At 29.6% G+C, this 22614-nt stretch overlaps 2 protein-coding genes across 2 annotated transcripts; both read right to left on the minus strand.

The window, feature by feature from the left end:
• Nucleotides 1-2181: 2181 nt before the first annotated feature.
• LOC132936437 (uncharacterized) lies at nucleotides 2182-9638 on the minus strand. The gene is made up of 9 exons (XM_061003173.1): nucleotides 9451-9638; nucleotides 9310-9386; nucleotides 7492-8514; nucleotides 6508-6591; nucleotides 5596-6428; nucleotides 3620-3720; nucleotides 3309-3540; nucleotides 2442-2626; nucleotides 2182-2335 (listed from the first exon to the last, which is right to left on the minus strand). The coding sequence occupies exons 1-9, from the start codon at nucleotides 9636-9638 to the stop codon at nucleotides 2182-2184; spliced, it is 2877 nt and encodes a 958-aa protein (XP_060859156.1).
• A 10502-nt stretch (nucleotides 9639-20140) lies between these two features.
• Nucleotides 20141-22567, minus strand: LOC132936447 (uncharacterized). The gene has a single exon (XM_061003182.1). It carries the CDS (start codon nucleotides 22565-22567, stop codon nucleotides 20141-20143), a length of 2427 nt encoding a protein of 808 aa, XP_060859165.1.
• Nucleotides 22568-22614: the final 47 nt, after the last annotated feature.

The following is a 22614-nucleotide window of genomic DNA, read 5'->3' on the forward strand; positions in this document are numbered from 1 at the left end:
TAATTTTCATTATTTTTTCTTATTTGGTTAAAATTTGAACTTAAAATGATTCTAAAAAAAACTGTGGCTAAGAATTTTAAACCAAAAGGATAGTAATAAGTGTTAATTTAAATATGACAAGAGACTGTTATGGAGGTGAAACTATAAGATAATATTTTGGCCCATTCGATCTATAGTACCTACCTATGCTGTAATAATGTGTAGCTGGTACATGGTTTGTAAGTATAAAATATTATTTTAACAGCGCATCACACTCGACAAGCGACTGAATAAGGTAGGTAATATGTAACTAATAAGTGATGTTCTTCAGTGCCTACCTACCTACCTACAAAGCTGGGCACTAACTAGTTGGAAAGTTAAAGTTAAGTTAGAAAGTTACTTCTTAAGTATCTTTTTAACTTAACTAGTTAGTTTTAATTCATATTAACTTTGTAATTTAACTAGTCGAATTTAATGTGTAAAATAGTCTAATCTAACTCGTTAGAAAAAATCTAACTAGTTATTATTATTATTTTTTTTTCATTCCAAAATTCCAAAAGCTGTTCCTCAATCATGACGTTATGGCAATATGTATATATAGATTATATTGGCTCATATTATATATTATTAATAATTAGTATTTTTAATAATACACGCATAGTCTGTAGAATGTTGATGTCTACTAAATATAAATAGTATCTATACGGGTGGCTTAACCAATTAGTGTAGACACGATGCTAAATTTTCGTGGTAGTGTTAACGGTGGTTTACGTTTACCTGTTTATCTATATTACTATTTAACTATTACAGTATTACTTATATTTAAGATTTAATAACTTTATAATAATATCACTATATCATATAGATTATATTATGTATTATTATTTAATATTAAAATTTTTAAGTTTTCATACTGTTATATATTTTTTTTTATTTTGTTTCACCTTTAATGTTCTAATAACAGATAAGTGGTATACCAATAAATTTAAATATACCCATATATCTTTTTATGTGGACAATAATTTAAAAGTCCGATAGTCTATATTTTTACATATGATAGTGGTATAGGTACGTGTCCAATATTTTTAATTATTACTCAAGATAATCACAAGATTCGGGTATTGGTATTTAAATTCAGAGTCATCATATTGCTATTATTATTGTTGTTTATGTCCTTTACAATAAATTGTGGTATCTATTCAAAATTTAAAAGAAAGTTTGCTTTTATATTTAAAACTAATAATAAATGTAGCTGTAATTTTCCTAGAAAAAAAGGTGCGCAAGTGAGTGTCACTCTGCTTTATACACAAAAAAATAATCGAAAAAAAATACTAAAAAAATTATAAAATGTCTGTATACAGCTTAAAAACGAATCATAATATTTTCAAAATGTTATGCTGTATAGAAAATGAAAATACAAACATTCAGTTAAATTGTCATGTATCTATATTATAGTTTACACACAATTTCAACAATAAAATATCATCAACAACACATTAATAAAGACACGCAGACTCAGGTGTATCAAAAAGTAACATAACCTACATTTATAAATCTATACTCACGATCCCAATCAATCGTAATAAATATATGCTATAATTAATAATCAAAGATAGGATAAAGAAAATTGACATTTCAAATCCCTTTAATTATTATTTATTAAAATAGCTAACTATACCACCTCAGTTAATATATTATTATAAGGTGAAGTTTTATCAATAACAACGTACATGCTTATTTTTAATTTATTACACTATAATATTATTTTTAACGTGTTGATATTATTTTATGCAGGTAAACTAAACACTGCACACATGATCTGTAATAAGACACCAGGAGATTTCTATTTACTTTTTTTTTTTAATACGAAAAAAACAACATTAATTAAAATAATAAGTCCTAATTTTTATTGGTCAATCCAAAAGATAAATATTAACAATAGGATAATCAATTATCTACTTTACAATGTTCACTGTTCCATATATTATGCAAAAATATTTGAAATATTGGAAAATGACAAAGATTCAAATTGATCATAAAATTTAAAATATATTATATTATTGTAATAGTAAATTATAATATATAGATGCACGTCACAGAATCTTGTAGATAAATATTGTTTTTGTTTGTACATTTTTATGTCCACATACTAATTATATGAACAAAACACCCAAGCATAATATAATATATTGGTATTCAGAATTAGAATCTCGTTGTCGATGTAGTGAAACCATAACATTCCAATGTCTGTAACTTTAGCAAAACCTTCTTGATATCATGTAGCATAACCATCGGTGTTTCTCCCGGGACCATCGACCTGATGAGTCCATTTTTCTTCAACACGGCTAACTGCTTACTGTCAAACAAACGACGGATGACATTTATTAACCACTTCTGAATTATGTTAGATGAGTAGTAGGAGGATAATGATGATTAAGAGTAGAAGGAGCAGAGACACTTACGGATTTCCATAGAATATTTTCGTTTTTAAGACTTTGTTTAAGAGTTGAGCGCATTTCTCCACTGTACACGTTGGTAACACCGTCTGGACTAGATTGTCTATTGTCACCATCCAATTTGAATACAACACAAACGCTTTTGCGTTTATGCAGTATATCAATCTCCCTTGAAGTGTTGTGCATTGAATCTATGTTAAATATATATATTATTTATTTATTAAATACAGACGGGTATTAGTATTATACACATACAAAATAATTTTAAATAAAAAAATATTCAGTATTGTATATATCAAATAAGTCTAAATAGTTGTAGTTTGTGTTAATACAACTCTGAATTTAATTTAATAACATACAGACCCGTTACTTATTGCTTTATTGCAATTGATCAAATAATAAATGTTAAAACCATTGTAAGAAGTTGAAAAATATTCTACAACTATTAAGTTTAAAAAAAAAAAACTTAATTACCAAGTATAAATACTGTAGGTACACACATTTATTTGATAGAAAAACTACACAAATTGAAATAAATTATCAGCCTAGAGAAACTAATATCTATTAATATGGACAGTTACATTTAAATACAAAATATTTGTGCAAAACATAATCAACAAAATTGTTAAATTATTAATTTAAAGTTTAACCCATAGTGTCTTATGTTTATTAAATGGTCATTATCAACTTATTTACTTATCTTTGTTATACAAAATTGTCCGAAGTTCATGCTATTTTTTTGGATAAATGTATATTTGTTTTTAAATATAAAAGTATCAAGATTTTATATTATATAAAGGTATGAAAAATAATATTATTTTATTCTAGCCCCAAATAACTTCAGCCAATCTTAAAATATTGAACATAATTTACCTTGTATGGATGACGAGATTTGGCACGGGCCCTCATCCGTCGCGGTATTCTTGTCAATTCCCGTTCAAAAGGAAGAGAATTCTCCTGCACAGTTGGTGGAACAGGGATGGACAGTGGAGATGTTAGGTCAATGATCTCTGTGGCCGGAACAATTTCAGTTGGACCATCATTGCTCAATGCGTTGAGCTGTTGTAGCGTTGGAGGTTCAATGTTGGAGTATGAGATAGTATTACTATAAGCAAAAATAATTTTTTTTTCTATTTTTAGACATTTACAAATTTGATTATTTGTATTATTTTGATTATACTTACCCAATTACGGGTGCTGTATTACTTGCACTAACTAAAGGCAGTGATGGTACAATATTACTTGTATTATTTATCAAACTGCTGCATTGAGACATTGTTGAACCCTGAGAATAAAAAAAATATTTAAAAAACGGTTGATTTAGGATTATGGAGTATATAGCTCAGAACGTAATATTAATAGTAGTAAAAATAAAACCGACCATTGAATTCAAACACTTTATTATTACCTTACATATTAACAGCTGGAATCTTAATTTTAAAACAATGACATTTCAACTCAAATAAAATTTGTAAAGTACAACTTATTTTGTTGTACTTAATTCAAAAACGAATAACCGTAGACACATGCAATTTACACTAAATGTTTATTTTGTAATTTTCTAAATTTGATAAAATTTTGAAATATTTTAAGACGTTTTGAGCTGTTTACAATCATTTGAAATTTTCAATTGTTTTTATTTCTGTTTCTATAAATGTCAATACAGTTTTATTCGTTGTGCCAAAAAGTTAGACAATTTAATACAGGGCTCCGAACACATTGTTACAAAATCTGTTTAAAAATATTAAAAATACATAACTTTTTTTTATAAGCATTTAAAGTTGAAATGTTGACAACATTTATCAAATTGAAAATTTGTAAATTATTTTGCAGTTGAAAATTTATAAGATGTTCAATTTGCTTAACTAAGAATTGAAAATGTAAGACAAGGTTCCACGTATGTAGTTCAAACTACAACCAAAAAATCTAAAAATTATATAAGTACAGTTATTTTTTATAGACATTTTAAATTCAAATTAGACGAAATTAGATGCTTAAACATTTTTAATTGCTTGAAACTTTTTTAGTCATATTATTACATGTTATATACACAATGATATTTTTAAATGCAATTTTGTTGGCAAAAATTAATTTAACCTACTGTAGTACTAATTTCTAATAGTAAAACTAATTACTATAATCACAATGACATCATCAAATATTGTTAGTAATATTATAGGCTGACAGAATCGTTTTTTCGTATACGGTGATTTTATATTATAATTTTAAAATTTAACACATCCATTATACTGACTCTCTAAACATCTAATATGTACAGCAGAGCGTACTTGCCGGTTTTTTTTCTTTCAAATATTGTTTTTCAATATAGTACCTTATTAGTTTCTTATATTTCGAATATAGTTTAAAAATAGGTACACTAGGAAAACTATCCTTAAACCTGGTATTATTAATATAATATTATTACTAGGCATGAAGTAGTAGAATAGTTAGCTAGTGTGCAGGGTTGTTAATATTATTCATCACTATTCGTCACTTGCTAACGTCGAACCATACTGCCTCCTGGCATTCCTTTAGTATTTGAGATTTGTCGACTGAATTTAGTAATTAGTAAAGTAATTAAATAGTAAGTATGACTGTATGTCTGTTGTCTGTAATTCTGTATATACTATTTAGTATTTTTACTATATTAAACTATACCCATAATATGTCAAGTAGTCATCAACCCATCTTATCACCAGGCTATTAACCACCCATTAACCACCTACAAAATTTACCGCTGTAGCGATAAGTGTTCGGCACCACTAGCTATTTGAATTAACCTACAAAAATAATATTTATTTATTGAGAATACAGGCTGACATATTACAAAGAAAAAAATGGTTTGTTAAAAACCGTGAACGACACTACCACTACTGTGAACTGAAGTATAATTAAATGAAACTAATATAAGCAAAATTGAATCTAAAAAGTATTGAATTAATTTTTCTCATTTATATATTATTTTGATAGGTACAAAATATAATATAATTATTACCTTTTCATTTACAGATCCATTATTTATTAGTATATTTTAATAGTTAATGCTAATAATAATTATAACCATAAAATAAATTATACATTTGAATATATTGTGAAAACACAAGCAGCAATATTTTAAAGGAGAAAAATATAAAAGAAATTGAATATACTAAGTACATACCATTTGGTTTGCTCGCCATCCAATTTGATAGGTGTTCATTACTGACATAGTCTGTGGTATGGCTGGTCCTGGTGCCGTTAAAGTGTGGGGAATAGTGTTTTCAGCCGGTTCTATTTCAGGGGGTGCTCTGATCCAGGTATGGGTAGAAGAGTTATCTTGATCAACTAGAAGATGTGAATTATGCCTATTGCTTGGCCAATAATCCTCAAAAATCGTTTCTCTTGGAAAATTATTTTTGATATTGTCAAGAGTGGTCACTGTACAAGAGTCACTAGCAAACAAATAATCTCTGATACCCTGGACTTTACAACAGAACTTGAGATAGGCCAAGTCCCAATTTTCTATTTCTATAACATCATGTCTTAGGTTTCCTACTAAGATTTCGCCTTCAAAGCAGAATAGCGGAACATATATTCTGTTATCTTTAACACAATATGGCACATAACGATCAGAGTTAATACGTATGAAACCGCATTTTTCTTTCCGACTTGAAGTAGATTTGCCCAGTAATTGTTTATAACATATTTTTATGAAGGTATAATATTCATTAACATCTTCTAAACGGACGATACGATCTTTTCCTGCTAAAAACATTCCTTTCCCGAATTTACTGTCAGCATGTTTTCGGTTAATCTCATTTAATAAGTTAGCTTCAGAATCAGTGATAAAATGACTTCTTACTGATGCATATGTATAAATATCTGCATGTAAATTATTGCTGCGTAGCAGAGTTGTAGCCATCTGTACGGATACAAACTTTAAATGTTCACCGTTAATTACTCTTATGATATAGGGTACATGGTTTCCTTCTATTAATTTCCAAGAAAATATTCCTAATTACATAAAAGAACATAAAATATAGTGTTTTTAGATTAAATTTTAAAAAACACGAATTAATTCCTGTTTGCTTACCATTTATACTTTTTACATCTTCACAATCATTGTGTAATATTATTTTTTGATTGGTCTTTAGTATATTTTTTTCCAAACTTATCCCTGTAATTTAATTATAATATTATGTTTTAAGATAATTAAATAATAGTTAATACAAATAATAATAAAAAAATATTTTTTTAGTAAATAATTTATGGATTAAAAATGTAAAAATGTTGAATAATTAAAATTACAAGAACATTTTTTCTTGTTTTTTTATATATATATTTTTGCTGAAATCCATGCTAACTATAAATCAATAAATAAAATTATGCCCAAACATTATTTAGAAATTATATCATACTAAATGTTTGTTACAAAAAGAGAAAAAAAAAACTATACACTTTAAATGTTCTAAGTCTTAGAATAAAATAAGTAATCAACTCTTTAGAATTCATACTTTAGGATTATAAACAGTGATTCTTATTCATCCTACATAATTATAATACTGATAATTTTTTAATATAGATATAAAATTAAGGACACTCGAAGAGAAAGTAAAAGAAAATTGTGGACAAGCTAAAATTTGTATCTATAGCCGAAACTTTTTTTTGTATCTGTATAAAGTTATTTCTATACAATAAAGCTAGATATAATATTTGCTTTATTGCATTCATTGTTAAAATAGATGTATACATTATGTCTGATTTTTTTGTATCACTATAGTAAGGTTTTACTAAAATGTAGTTACTATAATATAATACAAATCACAAATCAGAGTACTTTTCACTTTATCATTACTATTATTGTGTGAAAAGAACTTAAGTCATTGTATATTTTTTAAAAGATTAAATGTTTGTATCAAATATTGTAAGTAAAATTTAATGAGGGGAGTTATATAACCTACAATAATACTATAGCTATTTTTGACCATATTCTTTTCTTTTTTTTAATCCAATTATTAGGCCAATATGTCTTATTCATGTAACTGTCAATGTATATAAGTATATATTTAGTTATTACCTTCTCTCAGTGCAGATGGTTTGGATTCCCAACCGTCTTCTTTCGTCCATTCAGCGTTTGGTACACCATCTATTAGGCAGTCGTTTATTTTAGTGATTTCATCTTCACAATCTATTTTATTAGATGTACTATCTACAGAACAAGAGTTCTCGATAGGCATAGCATTACCGACTGTGGTACCATTCAACTGATTAACTTCTACATCATTTGAAACTTTCTCCTTGCCATTAGTATTCTCCACAACAATTGCAAGGTCTTCTGTTTCAATAGACATATTTTCAACTAATGGAATATCAACGTCATTACTAACTATTTCATTATAATATAGACTATCAATCCCCAACAAACCTTTTATTAGTGGAGATCCATATTCTCTTAACTCAGATACACCAATACCATTGTTATCTTCAATCAATATATTTGCATCGGAATTATTTATATTACTCGAAATGCAACTCAATGAATTTTCAAAATTGTTTATTTGGTCTAAAGTACCGACCGCACTCGTTGTTTCTACAACTTCTTCATTAATTGAAGATTCTGTAACATTATTAGACAATTGTACCGTATTATCCTTGCTTGTATTGAGTTCTTCATCTTTCATCACCAGTTTTTGTTTTTTAACCTCTGATTCAGTCTTTAAATCCTTTCGTTTATTTGAGATAGTATTGGTTGATGATTTATTGGTCATAACCACATCTGTCTCGTTTTTATCGATTGCCATCTGCTGTTTTAAGTTAACAGAGCGAATAGTTGTGAAGTTACAGCCTACTTGTGATTGACAACTATGACCAGTTGATGTTGTTGGTTTATATGTCATAGTATTATAGTTTTTTGTATTAGTTTGAGTGAATGGTTCTTTCATGATGGACTTCAGTGTTTCTCGTTTTTTCTCTAAATTTTCAAAAATATACATATCACCTCCAAGAAGACGTTCCATTGATATTACATCTTTCTTAAAATTATTCATGTTAAATTCATGTTTCACTATAGGCTGTCCTTTTTCTTGTTGTTTTAATAATGCTGTAAAATATATGGAAACAACGTAAGAAAATATATATTGTTATGAGTACCAGGGTTTGAATGTATAAAACAGGTATTACCTATAAATGCAGGGTACAACTACTTTTTACACTGTATAAAAATATTTATATATTTTTATTATTATTGCTGCATTGAACAGAAACTATCAAGTATAATCATTAATATTGATCAGTGGTAACCATGTACATTTAATTATATATTAATTTATCAGTTTATCTTTATTAAAATGTACAGGATTATTTATAAAATATAATAATAAATAACTATTTAATTTGTTTTATTAAAAATTTAAATAAACTATAAACTCACTAAGATAGATTTTTTTGTTGTAGTAATTTATTTTTCAAAGTAATATTTGGATTTGATGCGTAGCTGAAAAAGTATTTTTTAAACAATGAAGTGATTTGTTAGTTTGCTTGTTTTTTTTTAGGTACCTATTTTATTGTTGAACTGAAATAAATGTGAAGAGTAGACACTTTATCTAATAGATTAATACAGAATTAAAGATGCCAGTATAATGTATACGAGGCACATATTAAATAAAAAAAAGTTATAAACAAATTTAATGGATATTAATTAAAAATTAAAATCAATTTAGTATCTAATGGACATTGAATAATTATAAATTTCAAAGAATAAAAATTTACACGTACGTTTTAGTTGTTATACAGTTTTATTTGTAGTGTATTTTACATGGAACGTATAAAACAGTTTATGCGTACATAATCAACCCTGGCAGGTACATATTATAATAATTCAAAAATTAAGACTTACATAATCCTTTTTCAACAAATTCTATTTTGCGATCACACGAGTATAGGAATATTTGATCATTTCTGCCAACAACTACACTATTTATAAAATTAAAAATTAATGTCATAAAAATACAAAATGTATTGTAAAATGTTAACTTACTGTTTGTTATCATGTTCAAATTTAACAACTGCAATATGTTCAACGTTGTTGAAATAAACTAATATTTCTTGTGGTATCTTAAGAGGATCAACAACTATACCCGGCCACCAAATACAATTGAACACTTTTACCCAAACTTCAGTACCAAATGCATAAGTGGGGGTTTCTTTAGTCTTCGGTTCACTCATTTTTGCAACGTTGGAATTTAATAATCACCTATAAAAAGTATAAAATAACAATTTATTTAACTAGTAAAATAATATTTAGTATTGAAGTTGAACAAACCACAAAGTTAAAAAAATTCAAAAAGATAAAATAATAGAAAAAGTGAAATAAAAAAGGGTTCAATTTAAGAGACCCGCTCAAAATGAATATTTAGGCTAAGTTAAATTTATCACCACCGCCCATTGCATTTTTGTTAGTCGTAAATTATTATTAGCGCGAGTATGGTTGTATACGGGCAGGGCTGTGGAGAGGGAAACCCGGGCCCAGAATTAATACACACTTTGAGAGTCCTACTATTTTTGACCACCTAACCGTTAGATGTTAGGAGTAGAATATTTAATAAATTCTTATTTTTACCTGATTGTTTTTTTAGTTTAAAAACCTTTCATCAATTGATGGAATTGTCTGTATTTTGACAGAGAGAAAGGATCGAATCATTATCAAAAACTTAAGCCTAACCAATTTGGCTATTGTCACCAAAAAAAAAAAAATGTTGACCATCAGTAGTATGATATTATAAACGATAAGTAGGTATTGCTGATATTAAAGATTATTTCTAATAAATAAATAATTTAATATAAATAAATCCTTAAGTTAATGATCAATATTATAATTAACAAGGTCAGTCCCTAACCATGTTAGATATTCTCATCGCCATTCATAAAACTAATACTAGCCTTAACTCGATATTAACGTCAATACATTTCTTATAGGTAGGTAAAAATGTAAACGCTTGGTTAGTGAAGATAAGATACAGTCCAATGGCGTCTAGTCGGATTCAACTAAAAAAAAAGTTTGTACCCAAAATATTATGTAGCAAGCAAGCTTCACAAAAAATAATTTAAAATACAAATACTCTGTGAAACCTTTAATACACGGTTCTGGTCAATTAAATTGACGTGAAAAATACAGTATTTGAATACATGGTCACCGCACGTAACATTTAGCACATATCTGCCTCCCCGACGACTGCCGTTCGAATGTTGAATCCAAACGAGATAAGATTAACAATATAATATTAATGTTAGTATATAAATAAAACAATCATACCTGAGTGTTGCGTGTAAAATTAAATTAAAACAACGTTAGTGCAAAATACAAAAACAAAATTTGCATACACGTTGAACAAACGTGAGTGAATGTTAACCAAAAATTCGAGAATGTTAGACTACAGAGTAACAGATAGTAAACAATTAAACAACCAAAACGAGTAGATCCGAAGTGGCAACGTTGTAAAAACGTTGCCAAATAACTTGGCGCGATGCTAGCGCTTATTACTAGGTGTAGCCCAAACTAGTCACGGTGTGTTTCGATTTTTGGCCGCACGGTGCGCCCCACCATACATCCATTGACTCACACAACACCTAATGTACAGCAGAACGGTACCTAATTGTCCATATTTTTTATAGGTGCTTCCAAATGTTTTTAAAAATAATTTGGATTGTACCTATATACAATTACTTATGCCGGTTGCTTAAGAAATGTATAATTTAATAGTTCACTAAAATGTAATGAATCAATCATATTTAAGGGATTATTAGCTAGCTCACTATTGATTCATTAAATGTTTAGTGATTGTTATTTGTTTACCTAATTTTATTCATTCAATTAGGCTTAGGTATATCAATAACATTTAGCAACTTACTGAAATATTTGTTTAATTATAAAAATATCATTTAAAACAAAATTTTTTTCTGTTTCGAAAGGATAAGTTTGATGTATTAAGTGTGAAGGGCGTTCATACATTGTGAGGTAATCATCTGTATTAACAATATTTTTTAAAGAGTTGACAAGACTACATGGGTCGTGATCGGCGATTTAAAAGGTATGGACTCATTGAGGGAGGGGTTAGAGATAACAGATAACTGTTCTAATAGAATACCCGTGAGTAGAATAAGGGGAATTTTATGTTGAGCGGGATTTAAATTTAAAAGTGAAATAAGATCTTGGGAGATGGCAGGTATTGATGTGCCAGAATCTAAGAGAGCATAATGGAGTTATTAAAAAGCGTTGTGGCAATTTCAGGATGGTAGTTTGGGCGAGGTGTCTGTTCAAAGTCAGGATCTAACGGATGAGTGAGCATTGATATGTTATAAAGATTACTAGGGGGGGGGGGGACTCAGCGCATATCCTCATGTGGACTTGACATTTTTCGTCGCTATAAAACGTATACTAGAGTATAGACAATGTTGTTTTGTATAGATATCAATATTTAATTTTCAACTATACCTAAAGCAAAATATTTTGACAGGTTTGGAGCTGTTTACAGACATTCAACATTTTCAATTTGATTAGTTTTTTATTCTATAAATAATATTGTCACCACCATATTTTCAGTCCTTTAGAATTTTGGGACCTGCCAAGAACCGTCACTGTCTAGAATTCAGTTATGATAATCATGTATTAAGCTGAGTCAATTTAATTTGAAATATTACCCAAGGACTGCAATATTGCAATTTAATGTTTACTTTGTGAGAACATTCCTATTATAAAAAAATAACTACATAATTAGTTATTGTAAATGGGCATTTTTAGTACCTTTGTGATAAAAAACAATTACTAGAATAAATTACGAATTTACTACCTAGTTTTCAAATGTATTCTTGCGATTGTCTATACTGTAACTCTGTAGTAATTACTTATTACAATATGATCCTTTAAAGGTATTTTGTTAATATCAAACGACAAATGTTATTGTTCTAACTATATATTTTTGTAAGGGTTGAAAGAATATTTGGTTAGGCCTTAGGCACTTTACCATATTTTCAACTTTTTTTTAGTATTTATTTTATAGAATTAGGGTATTATAGCTAAATAAAAAAATATATATCAATGTTATATTTGACGAATTTTAGATTATTTCACCAATGTCATTAAAATTGTATTAAGTTGAAAATTTTAAGTTGTTTAATATTAAAAATTTTAGTTTTTTATCAATAACAAACAAAAGTTATATTATTTTCTAGGTAGCCAATGTCTAATTAAAACTTACACGTATTAAGTAAAAAACTAAATGAGTCATACAATAAAATAAAAAAATTGATTATGTAACAGTATTTTTAAATTTTTAAGTTTCATAATTTAGTTTTAAAAATTTTCTTTAGATTTTAAAAATTGGCCAATTTGTTTTTTTTTTTAATTCCTGAAAATTATTAAAATATAACAATGGCCTTTGTTGCATCAAGCCACAGCATTAATTGTGGACGGGAAGTATATTTTATTGTTAGAATTTAAAATGAGGATTATTTTAAAATTAACATAATTTCTATTATGTTAGATGCCCATTTGTAAACTTGTTTTTATGATATTTAGAATAATAGAAATCTATAAATCTGTACAGAAAAAACTAAGATCTATGTTTGTGGCTACTTTTTTAATGTCAACTGGTTTTAACTGTACAGGCAAAGTAACAAAATTTTTGATACCTTGTAGAAAACAATACTTACGTAGTCAAAATAGTGAAAATAATCATGCTTCAGAAACTAGCAAACAAAAAATTGCTGAAATCAAAACAAAAAAACATAAAAAAAGATAAAAAAAAAGGATATTTTTACAAAAATCGGTATTTGACAAAATTGGTTTTGGTTTTTGGTGTAACTCCAAATCAAAAGACCATATAAATACACATATTTTCACTGAATGTTTAAATTAGCATTTTCAAAATATTTTAACTAGTTTTCAGATATTTACGGAAATATTCAGTTTTTAATTTCATTAATAATGTATTAAATTCATCATAGTCAGAAATATTTATTCACGTAATTGTACCAACAGCAATATTAACTTAATTTTCTAAATGGTAACGACTATATTTTTTAATCTAAAGATTTTTTTCTAAAATATTGATTGTCAAATTATCAATTTCGGTTAGCTAATTTATTATCTAATTAATATTTTCCTCTAAAGTTTAGTTAATGCATTACCTAATACTTTAAATTATAATTATTACAATAATAATTAATTTAATACAGTTAATTATATTAGGAAGCAAATTATTTTGAATTAATAGTATCACAATAACATACTTTTAAATATATATTTTAGCGTATTATAATTTAATTTGTAATTATAACTATAATATATAATATTATAATATAATACATATTATAATTTCATTTTTACCTAGATGTAAAACATTAAACTGTCTAGCTGTTTCGGCAAAACATTTATTGATCGAACCATAGATACAAAAAAACTAGCTTGACATGCTCTTCGATTGAAAACGTTCTACATTATTACTTATTAATTTAAGAATTAACCACAAAATAAAATATTCTATTTAACTAAAATTTTGAATAGGTCGTTGTTATTCGACATTCATATACCTATTTAAGGTAAATACCTTTAATCTGACTATATAAAGATTTCCAATATTATTATTGTAATCAATTACGAAATACCACATGTCCGCATTATTACCGGTAGGTACCTAATTAAGTATTGAGATTTAGTACCTAAGGAAAGTAACCGTATAATAATATACCGAATATAGATGAAAATTTCACTGAATGTTTATATTATAGTTCATACAATATGTAATATCAAATTTTTGGTCTCACTGTCAATAAGGTCTTTTTTCCAATGGATGGTCTTTTTTATAACTCACCAAGCTTAAATCTTGTTCTTTGGGCTGACAAGCTCCCAAACTTAGAATCATATTTCTTAACTCTGGAGTCCATTGTTCAACATTAACAAAATTAACAGGATCATTTCTAAAAATTATATTTGAACCATCCAATAGATCTCCACTTGCAGTTTCTTCAAATAATTCAAGTGAAACATTTTTGACTACGGATTGCTAAAATTATAATATATATATATATATTATAATAATTTATAATTAATAAGTACCTACCTACTTATAACTCATAAGTCAAGATTTAAAAAATAAGTTTATTTACCAAACAATTATTTGTAGAATTGTTTTCCATTACAATATTGGCAATATCTGCATTTTCTTCAATAACTTCTGTGGAAACATTTTTAGCTGCAGATTTCTAAAATGATATATTAATATTTTATAATTAATAAGTACCTACTCATAAGTCAAGATTTAAAAAATAAGTTTATTTACCAAACAATTATTTGTGGAATTGTTTTCCATTACAATATTGGCAATATCTGCATTTTCTTCAATAACTTCAGTGGAAACATTTTTGGCTGCAGATTCCTAAAATGATATATTAATATTTTATAATTAATAAGTACCTACTCATAAGTCAAGATTTAAAAAATAGGTTTATTTACCAAACAATTATTTGTAGAATGGTTGTCTATTACAATATTGGAACCATCTGCAATTTTTCGAATAACTTGTAGAGAAATAATTTTGGCTACAGATTGCTAATTTTTTTAAAAATAAATATCAGGTATTTGTAATAGTTGTAATAGTTTTGATTTTAGAAAATGTTTAATATTTAATGTTCATAATTCTTGAGCATAAAAAATAAGTATTAACTTACTTTACATGATGTATTGGAAGAAAACATGTTAGTTATTTTGTGACATTGTTGGGCCACAGTGTTTAATATTTTCTGGTGTTTTTCCCTATTTTTCTCTGCACCACCTTTAAATTTTCTTTTTTTTGTTGTCATTATTCATAATTTAGCCTGCAGATTTACCTTAGAAGGTTTTAAATAATACAATTAGAATATTAAACAAAATATCTGAAATTTAAATTTTAAAAGCTCATTCAAAATATTATAATTGTGAATTAAAATTATTTTATTCAATTATGCGAGAACGCAATATAAATAGGTATATAAATAATATTAAAAGGGCATACAGATATATTTAAATATAATATATAATATTTATATTTTAGTTGAAATAAAATTATGTAAAAAATAATAAATAAATAAAAACTAATTTTATTCATAAAATAGTTCATAATTTGTTACTACTTAAAGTATATTTCATTTTGGTTACCTAAGTAATAGTATAGGTTACTTAAGTATAGAAATGTATCATAAAATTTATATAATAAAATTTATTATATACATTTTATTTAATGGAATGGCCGCATAAAATTTGTAATAAATAAATTAAGAAAAATAATGTATGCATTTAAACATTTAACAGATGTCTTAGAATTTATGAAACAAAATAAACAAACATGTTCAGCGGAACCCATCTTTATCTTCTTGAAGAAAAAATAAAAATAAAAAATAAGTTTCTTTTTAAATTATTTTATTATAATATGATGAATAGTTAAAACATGATAATTAATAACGGTTCTGACCTAAGTTACACATCGATAGGATAGTATTTTTGTTTTAATTATGTTGTACCTACTTTTGTACTATCAAGTTTATCAAGAAAATGAATAGTATTTAAATAGTAAATGCAAATAATAATGTACTTGGTGTAATCTGTAACAATGCTTAATGTTGTTCTTTTTCATTTATCTAGTGGCTATAGTAATATTCATTCAGTTTGTAAAAAGGCATTGTTAAATATAAAGACCTATAATAAACCTATAATAAACCTACAAATAGGTATTTAATTTAATAAATAAACTAAAAAAATTAAATCAGTAGTAAGTAACATTTTATGTTCTATTTAAAAAAATAAATAACTGTTAATTAAAAATTACATAACAATTAATTACAATTAATGAAGCCATTTTTAAGATTAAATTTTAAATAACTATTTACATAATTCATAAAAAAGATATACCTATATGGCTATATAATTTATTAATATGTATTTATATTTGGATTTACCTTAACAATTTCTACGCAAGACGCAGCATCACATAATTAATTAATCGATATACACGATATATATATGATTTAAGTACTATAGTATAGTATATATAGAAGGTATATAAAATAGTATAGTATATAATATAGAATGTATATAAAACAATTAACAAATTGCCACAGTTTGCATAATGTATCTAGTCGGTTTTGTCGCAGATTGTATAAAGTAACATTTTTTTTGTCGCAGTTTTGTATCAACTTTTAGGAAAAGGTTGATTTTGCCGCAGTTTACATACAGCTATTGTTTTTACTTATTCGCGTAATAATGGGAATCTTGCCATAATATCACACCACCTTAACTCATTGAGAGAGCTATTATAAATACGGTAGAGCACCTAGGATTATTTAAAAGCTAGTCAGCATCAGTTGAATGTGTATAGTTAACTTGCAATTGTGCGCCTAATTATTTCTAAGTTTAAACTTGAATGAATAAATTATTCTATTTTATTTAAAGTAACAATAAAAGTGTTTAAATTATTTACCTATCATTCTCAACATTGAAACGATCGTGCTACATCATTTAAATAATTATTATTGTGGTACCGATCGTCGTGTCCACAAGCGATCACTACGATCACTACCTATACATAATTAATACGGTGGTAAACGGATTACCTACATGCTTTGAAAAAAATATAATATGACATATTACGGTTTAAGAGGATGTCACTATTTGTTTTCTCTCTCTGGCCCACACTCACAAAACGCAGTTACGCAGAATCATTTTTTCTATGTTTTTAAGTAATCTTAGAGTAAAATCACTCATTACAAAAAAGATAGAGAATGGTATTTTTGAAGGAATGACATATCGATTTGTCAAAATGTTGTCTCAAAACAATTTGAACATAATTTAAATTTACAACATTTTTTTGTTTATTAAAAAAGTCAAATACAAAGTCAAATAACAATAAAATATAAAATCGATGTGTTATTCCCTCAAAAATATTGTTCTCTATATTTTTTGTAATGAGTGATTTTACTCTAAGATTACATGAAAACTTAGAAAAAAATGATTCTGCGTTAATGCATTTCGTCTATGTTGGGCGTACGCCAGAGAGAAAACAAATAGTGTGCTGACATCCTCTTAAATCGAATTTAATGCTTTGGTGGAAAAATAAATCAGCTCAGACTAGTATAGTTGAAAACGGAAGTTTTTTTGGGATTATTGCCAGGCTCCAAAAAGATGCAAATACTCGAGATAGTACACTATATTTGGTTTTATAGTATGTTTTTTAGTTTCCGTGTAATCACCTTTTCTGCGTAGAAAGAGTGTCCCGAAAGTTTGATGCATTTGTGTTTAGATATTGTATTGGAGATATGAAATACAGAAAGTAAAATAAATACCTAGTTCATATTTTCTGGTTGAACACTTTTTAAGATTGGAAAACTTATTATAAATTTCATGAAATAAACACGCGATATCCGGATGTCGTCATATATTTTTATTTTCACGTGTGAAAATTACTAACGAAATTCATTTGACTATATTATATTAACAATTACATAATTATTTTTTTCTTATAATTATTATTAATACTTTTTATAGAAATACAGAGTACCTCCAAGGAGAAGGTTCTCTTCAAATTAATTATTGTACCCTGTCAATTGAATATAATATATATGTTACCAATCACAAATTCTTATCTAATATATCTAATATATAAATGTGAAAATGAAAACCTTTGAGTGATATGTTCTCGGAAACTACTGAACCGATAGTTATGGTTTTTTTTTTTAAATTGAAAAGCTCATTGCGGAGAAGGTTTAAGGCTTTTGATCGATTCTCTAACTTTAAAAACAAAGGAGTTATCAATTATCATAAATAATGACCAGTTACGTAGACTGGGTGGGTGAGGTTCGCGGTACGGCAACGGACGGCGGCTAGACGTGGCCGCCCAAACTTCCCCTTCCATATCATCGTTGCGCGACGTGATAGTTCATATTGTTATTCGTTGCTAATGGAAAACTATAATTATAATTATTTAATTATTATATTATAACTCAAATCAATACCATAGATTAAATATATAAAATAATATAATCTATGTTAATACAAAAAAAACACAATTTCTCGCATACTATAGTATTATCTAATCAATAAGAACTCAAGTGCATAAAATAATATAATCTATGTTAATACAAAAAAAATACAATTTCTCGCATATTCTATAGAAATTCACCGCATTATAGTGAACGAAGGACGGACCGACCGATATTTTAAGAGAAGCTTCGTAAAAGTTGGAACGCTGCTTAATGTTTGTGCATCGACTATCGATGAACTGTCAAATATTCAAGATGCCTGCATTTAAATAGTAAACAGTACTAATAATAAGTAAATTACTAATAATAACTTACTTTTAATTTAATTTAATTTCTATAATTTTTAAATTTTTATTCGTTTCTTTTAATTATTAAAATTTATCACAATGAAAAGGAAAATTAATTTAGGTCGTTCATCTAATATAATAAAACGTCAACGTTTACTTAGATTAAGTCAAAATAACAATGGCTCGCCAGATAATTGCAATATTAACAGCGATAATAATGATGATAATATAAATAATATATCTGTTACCAATAGTGTTGGTAGTATTAATGAAAACTGTGTACGCCAAGACAGCTGACGCAGCACATTCCCGAAGGACCACTCGACGAACAGTCGAGACCAAAAAAAAATTGATTTGGATTGCTTATGTCGCCTTTTATAAATTGGGTAGGCAACCTAATATGCACGACGATAACGATGACCTCAGATTAGGAAAGGGACGTGAGGTGTTGAGGAGAACAAGATTTTAGAGTTTAGTTATTGGGGGGGGGGGGGGGTCTCCGTAGTCGGTTAGGACAGGTGCAATGACCACGGAGCTCACATGAGTTGGCTAAACCTTAATGACTAAGCTTAAACTAAAAGTCTTGACGTGGACCCGGACAGCCTGCCCACATTGGAGACACCCGTTGAATGCGGATTCCGAAGACCTGGGCGGCCTCTCACACACTACGGCGAGTGCTGGCGGACTTACGCGGGAGGAGCTGGCACTTGGTGACGGTGAGGCGCACAGTGGGCGTACAAGCCGGCGGATCAGGTGACCCACGGATGGCAATAATATAATTAAGATATATAAATTTATAACTCACGGTTTGAATGGTAATAATTTGGCCGTTTATTTTAAACAATAATAATGAGCAGGTGCAGTGACGGATTTCAGTAGCGTCGCAAGTAACACCGCAGTAATAATAACAATTTGGTTGATCACAATGATCAGACAGTCCGATTGTACAGATCGAAATTAATAATATATATATAAATGATGCTTGGTGTGTACCAATAAATACGTACACCCGACAAGATTGTAAAGAACACGAACATCACATTAACAAAAAGAACGCTGCAATAGCGGGACAATAAAAAATTTGACGAGAGAAAAAAAGCACACAAAAAAAGATATGACAACAAGGGCGTTGGCCGCAATAAATGATAATAAGAAAAACACAATAAAGATTAAGATAATACAACTAAAACAAAGACGATAAATATGGTGATTCTAATAATCAATAATAATAATAATACACAAGGAATATATAATAGGGTGAAGAGATGAGTGGAAGGTGGGACTGACCGATAAGACACTCGTGCCGTCGTGCTCATTAGCATATCGCTGATGGTCATTGTCAGCGCCAACATCACCGCCCACTTTGAAGGAACTTCAACAAGAAGGCACTGGACACAACTTGACAGCTGGCCGAGTTAGAACTCCAGACGACGTGTGGACAGTAGCAACGCGTGACACCCCGTCTGCACCAGGGTGGAGGTCCGTGATACGTCCGTATCGCCAATACAGCGGATGCGAGGGTTCCTTTATTAGGACAAGGTCTCCAACATTCAACTGCTTTCCATCATCAGACCATTTTGTTCGCAGCTGGAGAGTAGACAAATATTCATTTTTCCATCTGGTCCAGAAGTACCGGTGGAGATCAGTAACTAAGCGCCAACGCTGCATTTTTGAGAGTGGTACGTTTTCCAAACAAGGGTCCGGAAGAGATGTCGATGGGACCAGCGTTAAAAAATGGCTTGGCGTCAAAGCTTCTAAATCTTTGGGATCATTGCTAAGGGCACACAAAGGCCGTGAATTTAGAGTGGCTTCAATTTTTGTCAACAAAGTGATTAGTTCTTCACTTGTGAGTCTATGGGTTCCAATGGATCGAAAAATTAACGACTTAGTCGACTTTACTCCAGCTTCCCAGAGTCCTCCAAAGTGAGGAGAAGACGGAGGATTGAAAAACCAAGTAATTTGGTCCTTGGACAAATGATTTCGTACACTGTGTTGATAGGTTTCTGATGCGATGAAGTTATGTAGCGGGTTTAAAATATTCGCGGCACCAACGAAATTAGTACCACAATCACTATGGATCTCTTTGATCGGTCCACGACGAGCAGCAAAACGAGTGAACGCTAGGAGGAAAGTTTCCGTTGACAGGTCAGAACTGAGCTCGATGTGCAATGCCTTGGTTACGGTACAGACGAATAAACAAATGTAGGCAGAGCTCCTGGATGATGCGCGACCACGGGATCCTTTGATAGATATCGGGCCAGCATAATCAACGCCTGAGATAGCAAATGGTTTTATCTGTTGTACTCTGTATTTAGGAAGAGCAGCCATTTTTGGTTGAACCGTTTGAGGTCTAGTGCGAAAGCATGGAAGACATAATCGCAGCCGGGACCTAATAGCCTGCCTCCCTGACAGTATCCAAAACTCACGCTGTAAATGTGATTGGAGGGTCATGGCTCCTGGATGGCTTAATGCACAATGGTTGTGATCAATTATTAGATCAGTTAAACGATGACGGGACGGCAACAAAGCAGGATGCTTGTGAACGTATGGAATTTCTGCGTTGCGAAGCCGACCGCCCACTCTGAGAACACCAACTGGGTCAATAAACAGGTCTAAACGTCGGAGAGATTTTGAGCAGGGAAGACCGTTTGACAGAGCTGCAATTTCGACGGCAAACGTTTGACGTTGGACTAAGTAGACCAAGGCAGAGAGAGCACGAGTGATCTCTGTCGCATTTATAATGTTGCTAATTGGAGCGTCAGAACGGGGCTTGGAAAATCGAAAACAGTAAGCGATTACGCGAAGGATCTTCTGCAGAGATGACATGCGATTTAACAAATTGATTATCGGAATGTCTACAGTGACGGTGAGCACAGTAGGTACTCGAGCTTCCCTTGAGGGGGGCCCAGTGAAATCTTCAAGTTTGGTTAACAGTAATTTTGGCCATTTGTCTGGAGGACTCAGTAAAAATGATGGACCAGTCCACCACAGTGAGTGGTTGAGGAGCTCGGAAGGAAACAATCCGCGCGATGCGCAATCGACTGGATTCTCCTTCGTGGGAACATGGCGCCAAATTGCAGGTGTGGTTAAATCGTGGATCAGACTGGTTCGATTCGCGATGAATGTGGCCCATCGATGAGGGGAAGACCTAATCCAAACGAGAGCTGTGGTGGAATCAGTCCAGGCGTGGAGTTCGTCAATAGTTATGCGATTAGTGTAGGAGTCAGCAACCAATCGGAGGAGTTTCGAAGCCAATACGGCACCACACAGTTCCAGACGGGGAATTGTGGACCGCTTGAGAGGGGCTACTTTTGACTTTCCTGTTATGAGATGACAATACACTGACGTGACTGTCTCTACACGGAGATATACTGCCGCGGCATAACCTTTTTCAGAGCTATCAGAAAAGGCATGGAGTTGTACAGAAATAGCATGATCATAGGTAATACGACGAGGAATACTAATGGTTTCAATTAGCTGCAGTTCAGACTGATATCGGGCCCATAGGGAGGCAATGTCAGAGGGAACTGGGTCATCCCAGTTGATACCGGAGGTCCACAGCTGTTGCATGACGTGTTTTGTGAAAAAGGTCATGGGTGACAACAGTCCTAACGGATCAAAGACACGAGCAATGTCGGACAGAACAGATCGTTTTGTCGGTTGAGTCATCGATGGCTGAGCTTTAAAGGAAAAAGTGTCAGCAGATGGGTCCCATTTTAACCCTAATACTTTCAAATCAGAGAGTTCGTCACTGTCGAACAAGACTGAGACGGACATTGCACGAGATTCTGGTGGGACCATTTGTAGAAGTTGTACATTGTTGCTGGCCCACTTGCGGAGCTCAAATT

This window comes from Metopolophium dirhodum, chromosome 1 (genome assembly GCF_019925205.1).
Source record: "Metopolophium dirhodum isolate CAU chromosome 1, ASM1992520v1, whole genome shotgun sequence".
Lineage (NCBI taxonomy): Eukaryota > Metazoa > Arthropoda > Insecta > Hemiptera > Aphididae > Metopolophium > Metopolophium dirhodum.

Excerpts from the sequence above, each read along its gene's own strand:
- LOC132936437 (XM_061003173.1), bottom strand. The coding sequence starts at position 9,638 with ATGAGTGAACCGAAGACTAAAGAAACCCCCACTTATGCATTTGGTACT. Across the intron at positions 9,387-9,450 it reads TTTGAACATGATAACAAACA|TGTAGTTGTTGGCAGAAATG; the intron begins GTAAGTTAACAT and ends TTTTATAAATAG. Across the intron at positions 8,515-9,309 it reads ATTTGTTGAAAAAGGATTAT|CATTATTAAAACAACAAGAA; the intron begins GTAAGTCTTAAT and ends TATATTTTACAG.
- LOC132936447 (XM_061003182.1), bottom strand. The coding sequence starts at position 22,567 with ATGGTCCCACCAGAATCTCGTGCAATGTCCGTCTCAGTCTTGTTCGAC.